The 8074-nt window shown below is 41.8% G+C and overlaps 1 protein-coding gene across 2 annotated transcripts in view; it reads left to right on the top strand.

Moving 5' to 3' along the window:
• The first annotated feature begins 3672 nt into the window (after positions 1-3672).
• The window catches only part of ints1 (integrator complex subunit 1), a 47592-nt gene continuing 43190 nt past the window's right edge, over positions 3673-8074 (top strand). For both annotated transcript variants that reach the window (XM_057817228.1, XM_057817227.1), the window contains exons 1-3: positions 3673-3762; positions 4090-4211; positions 4322-4612. In XM_057817228.1, the coding sequence (XP_057673211.1) occupies positions 4157-4211; positions 4322-4612 (346 nt within the window). In that variant the 5' untranslated portion in view covers positions 3673-3762; positions 4090-4156. The remainder of the gene's footprint in view (positions 3763-4089; positions 4212-4321; positions 4613-8074) is intronic.

The following is an 8074-nucleotide window of genomic DNA, read 5'->3' as shown; positions in this document are numbered from 1 at the left end:
AGGACATTTCTAATATATATTTAAAATGTAGATAATAGATTAAAAGAAAGCGTACATATCAAATGCAAAAATAAATGACATCCCCTGACCTAAACCGTATGTTCCTAGCCTATTCCTGATGATTTAGATATGTAAACTGCTTGAATGTTTTCTTATAACAAGCAAGCAATGTAATATGAACATTTTTCTTATTTTCTATACATTTTACCAGCAACGAATTCCAAATGTGAATGTTGTCTTGGAGATAATTCACCCCCCCCCCCCCCCCCAAAAAAAAGTATAAAATTCTGAATACACCCAGTGTATTATATACTACCAGAGATAAGAAAAATTTTTCATGAATTTCAAACACCTTAACTCATTCACTCCCAGCCATTTTCACCGGTGCAACCCCCTTCGCTCCCGGTCGTTTTACTGGATTTTGACTGATTTTGCAAGGCCCACAGAAAATTCTGTTCTATTCCTATATAAACATGAAACCTACCAAAAGAAAGATTAGACTCTCTTCTTTCACCAGGAAAACAAAAGTTAGTTCATATCTTTTTCCATTCTTTAGAAATCAGCATTATAAAATAGCTTAATTTGAGCAATTTTCCAATTTCTAATGAAAAAACAGTGAAATTGAGATTTTTGTAAAATCATACATTACAAACATAACTTTGACTTTAACACAGCTATTTTTTGCTATAATTACATCCCAAACATCTGAATAATGTTTTCCTTTTACAAAATAACATAAACAACAAGACAAATAGAGCTTTTGATAGCAAAGTAACAATTTATTTACACATAACTAACTGAGAGATGACGCTGTTGTGGCTGCGACAGCCGGTTAAACTTTTCCCTCATCGCCGCCTGTCTGATGAAGATGGATTTTTTTTAGTCTTTCTTTTGTGGTGACCACTGCCTCGTGGCAGAGTTAGCCTGGGAAACTTGTGTTCCTGGGGGGAACTGGTTTGACCGTGTGCGTTTCCGTGCGGGACACTGGAGGGTGCGGGGGAAGCGAGCGGCCGAGCACAGCGACGCGAGCTCTGCTCGGCGAGCAGCGCGGACTCTACGGCATTGCCTGCTGCACTGGTGGTCCTGGTTGTTCTGCTCGGTCGTCCGCCGCCTGGCATCCTGGACGTCCATTCGGTCGTCTTCCGCCGGCACCACAGCCGTGCGGCCCGCCCATTCATTCCATTGAATCTGGGTCTTACCAAATGTGCTATTGCCCTTCAGTGGCCAGTTTTATTGCTTTAAAATGGATTTTAAGCATTGTGCTTTGGAATTAAGCTGGATCAGAACCCAGAGATGTCTCTTATGAAAAAAAAAAAAAACTTAAAAGACGTATAAATACGTGTTTGGGACACTGAAACAATTAAAAATAGAACATATTTATACGTTTTTGGGAGCAAATGAGTTAATCAAAACTGCACCATTATTTGTTGTTGTGTGTCTTTTTCATGCACTTGTTGTGTAATGTAAAGTTATAAACCTCATTCTGTAGCAGATGACACTAAAATTTTTCATAGTAATTTTTTTTACAGGAGGGATAGTTACACTGAACCTGTAACTATTTATTCATTGCATGCTCACAGTAAACTGTTTGCATTACTCTAACACACTTAATATATTCAATCAGGGAATAGTATCGTTTCTCGTATTTACTGTTTGTGTTTTTGTATTACTCTAATACACCCAATATAAAATAAATAGTACTTATACCATAGGTTAAGGAAAACAAGCAAAATATAGCTCATAAAAGATACACTACGCCTTCTTATCACAGAAGCCCAACGTGTGTGTCATGAGAAAGATTGACGCACCAACTCGGACACCCTGCAGAGGAAACTCATTTCGGCCGCGTGTATCCGGGATCTTGTTCTTTCGGTCACGACCCAAAGCTCGTGACCATAGGTGAGGGTGGGAACGTAGATCGACTGGTAAATCGAGAGCTTTGCCTTTCGGCTCAGCTCCTTCTTCACCACTACAGACCGGTGCAGAGTCCGCATTACTGCAGACGCTGCACCGATTCGCCTGTCGATCTCCCGCTCCCTCCTACCGTCACTCGTGAACAAGACCCCAAGATACTTGAACTCCTCCACTTGGGGCAGGATCTCATCCCCGACCCGGAGAGGGCACTCCACCCTTTTACGACTGAGGACCATGGTCTCGGATTTGGAGGTGCTGATCTTTATCCCAACCGCTTCACACTTAGCTGCGAACCGCTCCAGTGAGAGTTGGAGGTAACGGCTTGATGAAGCCAACAGTACTACATCATCTGCCGAAAGCAGAGATTCAATGCTGAGGTCACCAAACCGGCCACCCTCGACGCTTCGGCTGCGCCTAGAAATTCTGTCCATAAAGATTATGAACAAAATCGGTGACAAAGGGCAGCCTTGGCAGAGTCCAACCCTCACTCGGAACGAATTCGACTTACTGCCTGCAATGCCGACCAAACTCTGACACCGATCGTACAGGGACCTAACAGCCCTTACCAAGGGGCTCGGTACCCCGTACTCCCGGAGCACCCCCCACAGGACTCCCCGAGGCACACGGTCGAACGCCTTCTCCAGATCCACAAATCAAATGTAGACTGATTGGGCGAACTCCCATGCACCCTCGAGGACCCTGCCGAGGGTGTAGAGCTGGTCCACTGTTCCACGGCCGGGACGAAAACCACACTGCTCCTCCTGAATGCAAGATTCGACTTCTCGGCGGATTCTCCTCTCCAGCACCCCTGAATAGACTTTACCAGGGAGGCTGAGGAGTGTGATCCCTCTATAATTGGAACACACCCTCCGGTCCCTCTTCTTAAAAAGGGGGACCACCACCCCGGTCGGCCAATCCAGAGGCACTGTCCCCGATGTCCACGCGATGTTGTAGAGACGTGTCAGCCACGACACCCCTACAACATCCAGAGCCTTTAGGAACTCCGGGAGGATCTCATCTACCCCCGGGGCCACCGAGGAGCTTTCCAACCACCTCAGTGACTTCAACCCCAGAGATCGAAGAGCCCACCTCGGAGTCCCCAGACTCTGCTTCCTCAAAGGAAGGCGTGTCGGTGGAATTGAGGAGGGTTTCGAAGTATTCTCCTCACGACGTCCCGAATCGAGGTCAGCAGTACACCATCTTCACTATTCACAGTGTTAATGGTGCACTGCTTTCCTCTTTTCAGTCGCCGGATGGTGGACCAGAATTTCCTCGAAGCCATCCGGAATTTGTTTTCCATGGACTCGCCGAACTCCTCACATGTCCGGGTTTTTGCCTTGTTCACAACTTCAACAGCGTAAAAATATTCACATACAGCATTTTTTTTCTTTTCTCCTTTTGTTTTCCTCTCTTGCTGTCGGGAAAGAATGTCCACTATGTAACTATCTGAAACAAAAACAGTTTGCAGGAAAATATTTTCTTTATTAGCATGCATGATAATTGAGAGGTTGGGGTGGGATTTAGTTTTCTTTGAGGTTTTCTTCGTCCCATTCTCTTTCAGGCATTTTTTGTTGTTTGTTGCAAGCAAAAAATTATGTAACTGCCTGAAATGAAATGAATTTTTCAAGTGTAATTTAAAATGTGCACTTAATGCACCTAATCCAGTTACAAAACAATAAATTCGAATATTCTTGCATTACGTAGCGTAGTACTGCCACTTGGCTGCAGCGCGTCATTTCCATGTTCTTTACCGCACATGTTTTGTGTAGCGAAGAAGAAACAATCGGAGGCTGGGCTTCCCCATCCGTCGCGTCTTGTCATTTAGCAACAACTTTAAAACATTATGAGGTACGAATCCAAATCACTTTTGTGAAATGTTTCCAATCGTTTTGGATTCAATTCTCCCCACTGAAACCGTTAGGTTTACTGGAACGTTGACGCTAGTCTCTCTGGAGCGTTTATGTAGCCGTGTTAGTTGTTGTTAGCCTAGCTTTAGCACAAGTAGATATAAATCACCTAAGAGACAGAACAGTACTACTACCTGCTGATGCTATTATCAAACTATATTATAAAACTAGGTTATTTTTGTGATTCCACGGACCTTGTATTTTCGCTGAAAGTTCTCCAGCATTTAAACATAAATAGTAATCTCTCTAATTTGTCCTTTTGTCCCAGAAGAGCATCTTATCATAACAAGTGAGGCTTGAATCAGTGCTGCGATCAGTTGAGACACTTGGTCAAAATGAATCGTCCAAAGCCAACGGCCCTACGCCGCCCCAGTGCTGCAAAAACATCAGGCAAGTTAAAAGACATCTCATTTATTTTATTTTTGGATATATGCTCCTCTCTGTTCAGAGCCATGTTATGCAAATTAGCAAAAGGTGAGATTCAATTTTTCCCATGCCAGGTCATCCCCCACCAGGAGACTTCATCGCTCTGGGCTCAAAGAACCAGGGCAGCGAATCCAAAGCCCCCGCGGTGCTCCTGAAGCCGGCCACCACCGTTTTACCTGCCGACCGCAAAAGAGAAACATCCTCCACTCTTCCGTCCTCATCGGGTCTGTCCAGCCTCACCAAGCGGCCCAAGCTTTCTACCACACCCCCTATCAGCGCTCTTGGACGCCTCGCTGATGTGGCGGCTGCGGACAAGAGAGCGATATCACCCTCCATTAAGGAACCATCGGTTATTCCCATTGAAGGTAAGTTAGTTGATTCCAAATCATATTTGACTAATTTCAAGCATCTTTTTCGAATGTATGTGGCGGAAAACAAAGGCAAGGCTGAAAAAGCAGTTTCTGCTCTTGCACCCCTCTTTAAAATAAACTGCTGTATTTTAAAGTGCCTGTGACACGAAAAAGCATGTTTATTTCATAATACACGCGGTATTTTATGCCCCTGAATGATATGGACCGCTTGGATGTGTGTGGAAGCGATCGCTATTTTTATTGAGTTTTTTGAATCCCGCGCCATGAAAATGACTGACTTCCGGCTTCGGTCTTGCATTGAGGAGGAGGGCGCTGTGACGTGTACTGTAGAAGACGTCCTCTTCACGCTACAGTGTACTGTTGTGTATGAGGACGAAGGATTCAGCTGATTTTGCGGATTAATACGTTTATTTTTCGCATCACGCCAGCCAAACGGCTGCAGAAAAATCATTCTGTATGAGGGAGAGGCGTATGTGCCTTTTTGGAGTTTCAAAAGGTTCCCATTCACCGTGGATATTTACTGTGGGACCATTGGACTTACGAGGAAGTGAGTAAACATCTTGTTTTGTATTATGTCAAATACGAATACAGCGATTACAAAGTAAACACTACAAAATTCCTTTAAATAAAGGACTACTTACGTTTGATCATTGATAGGCATGTAAAAAGCTCTCCTAATGCTCATTAGCAGCAGCACGTTAGCTGCACAACAACTCCAGCCACCCTCCTCCGGGAACGAACTGTAAATTGCTCTCCGCCGGGTGGTTTGCCGATCCACACAGTGAATCGACAACCGGGTCGTCATGTCAAATAATCCAGGCTAGTTATGTGTGATTTTCCGCTTCGAAGACTTTGAAACATCACTCGGTCCGGGTTAGCTTGTTGGCTAGCTGTCACGCCTTCTGGTTTGTTTACATTCTCCGAAGCCGGGGAAGGGAAATGACATATGTCAAATTTAGGTGTCATAAAATATCGTTCGGGAGGTGCGACAGTAAAGGTGAAGTCGACAGTTTTGACCATTATGGAGTAATTTTGCCATGTCGTCCTGAATAAATGCATTTTTATTATTTCATATTCCATTCAGCACAAGACTGTTATTTGTCATGACCATGCCATTTATTTAGCAATTGGGGAAAATACTTGGATAAAAAGAATATCCTGTAAAAATATTGAAGTAAAGAGACAGAAACAATGACATTTTGCCGCTCTCCTCGTCGTGTTTTCCTCGTTGTGAATAGTTCCCCCTTGACGGGCTGACTCGTCCTTCTCAAGCCATTTATATAGCTATTGGGGAAAAAATACTTGGATAAAAAGAATATCCTGTAAAAAATATTGGAGTAGAGAGACTGAAACAATGACATTTTACGGCTCTCTTCGTCGCGTTTTCCTCGTTCTGAATAATTCCCCCTCAATGGGCTGAATAGTAAAACCGATGAGCCCAGTCTACCGCTGACGTCATCCACCTGTTGGGGACGCTAAAGCCCTATAATTGTAGGCGTGGCTAACCGGCAGATTAAAAGACTAATTTCTCGTCATCTGTGCTTTGCTAAATTGTTGTATATAGTCAAATCGTCTCAAAATATGATTCTAATTCACATAATAATGCCATTTAAGACTTTTTTTTTCTCGTTTCGTATGCTCTTTAAGGCAAAAGAACTGTTGTATTAGATAAAACAATATGTCGGTATGCTGCCATCGCAGATTCATGGCGCCCCCGAACTATTTTTAATTTGTCCGTTTTACCCTGGAAACCCACATTTACAGATGTGGCGCAACCGCTTTAGTTTTAACCTAGCCATAAAAAGAAGGTAAGTAATTATATTTATTATTCGAGATGGCAGTCATTTTTAGCCTGAAATCATTAATTGATGTCTAATATTTAGTTTTTAAAAAAAGGACTTTAAACAAATTACGTCACAATGAAAAAATTTAGCGTCTGTAAATCGTCACGGATATCATAACCTCATAACTATCGCTTAATTGTAATTTTTCTGTTACCGCCACATTTTCCCCATTATTTTAGATGATAAATTATCGATCCAAACAAAGAAAAATGGAGAGAGAAAAACAACAACAAAAACTAGGGTTGTTCCGATCATGTTTTTTTGCTTCCGATCCGATCGTTTTAGTTTGAGTATCTGCTGATCCCGATATTTCCCGATCCGATTGCTTTTTTTTTTTTTGCTCCCGATTCAATTCCAATCATTCCCGATAATTTTTCCCGATCATATACATTTTGGCAATGCCTTAAGAAAAAAAATGAATAAAACTCGGACGAATATATACATTCAACATACAGTACATAAGTACTGTATTTGTTTATTATGACAATAAATCCTCAAGATGGCATTTACATTATTAACACTTTCTGTGAGAGGGATCCACGGATAGAAAGACTTGTAATTCTTAAAGGATAAAAGTGACTTAGTATATTGTGACTAAATATTGCCATCTGGTGTATTTGTTGAGCTTTCAGTAAATGATACTACAGCCATTTAACTTCTGCCCAAATGCATGATGGGAAGTGCAAACATGACTGTGCGTGGGGGCACCAATTGATATATCTTCTCTGCGTTGGGAAAGAACATACGGTGTTCAGGAAATGATCAACTACTACCTTTCTTCCCCACATTGCCTCCCACGTTATTTTTAATTGCTGAGAGAGGTATTGTAAGGTTTTAGTCACATAAAAAATGGCTCCTAAGGCTGTCAAAATTCTCTCTACTCATTATACGCTGCCTTTTAGCGCTATCTATAGGTAAAACGGCGTCTTTATAGAGTGAACGCGACAATGCGTGAGTGGGTCATGCAGCGCATGCGTTATTTAACGTGATTAATTTAAAAAAATTAATTACCGCCGTTAACGCAATAAATTTGATAGCCCTACTTTAAGCCAAATCTACTCCGCATGAGTGTAAGACATTTTGTCTGTAACGTTAAATACAATTAGAAAACGATTTAAATGAAAAAATAAATAAATAAAAAAAGGCATGTCCAATATTTTTTTGTCGATTCCAATACCTTGAAAATGACGTGATCAATCGGGAAATCTTTAAAAAAAAAAAACGTTTAAAAGGGTAAATATATGAAAGTGAAATATCGACCACTCCTTAATATCTGTGATTTCTGCATCGCGACCATTGTTATATGACCATGTTTCACCCATAAAATTCCCCCCAAAAATCAGGCTGCGGCCATTCACAGCTGTGTCTTGACACTTGGTGATACATACTACACAGTTTTTGGATAGAAACAAGGTAAGTACGTGATAATATCTCTTTAAAATCATGGCGTCTTTAATTCTGCTCTCACGTGCTCTCGCCTCCAGTTAGGGTTTTGCCGTTACATTTTTATTTTATTATTTTTTTAAATACCCTGCTGTTCAAAATTTTTCTTCCCCCAGAAAATAGAGATATTTAAGCTTTCCAATGATGTACCACACGTGCATATCAGACA

The sequence above is a fragment of the Corythoichthys intestinalis genome, chromosome 16 (assembly GCF_030265065.1).
Source record: "Corythoichthys intestinalis isolate RoL2023-P3 chromosome 16, ASM3026506v1, whole genome shotgun sequence".
Classification (NCBI taxonomy): Eukaryota; Metazoa; Chordata; class Actinopteri; order Syngnathiformes; family Syngnathidae; genus Corythoichthys; species Corythoichthys intestinalis.
This window is presented reverse-complemented; position numbering and strand designations above follow the sequence as displayed.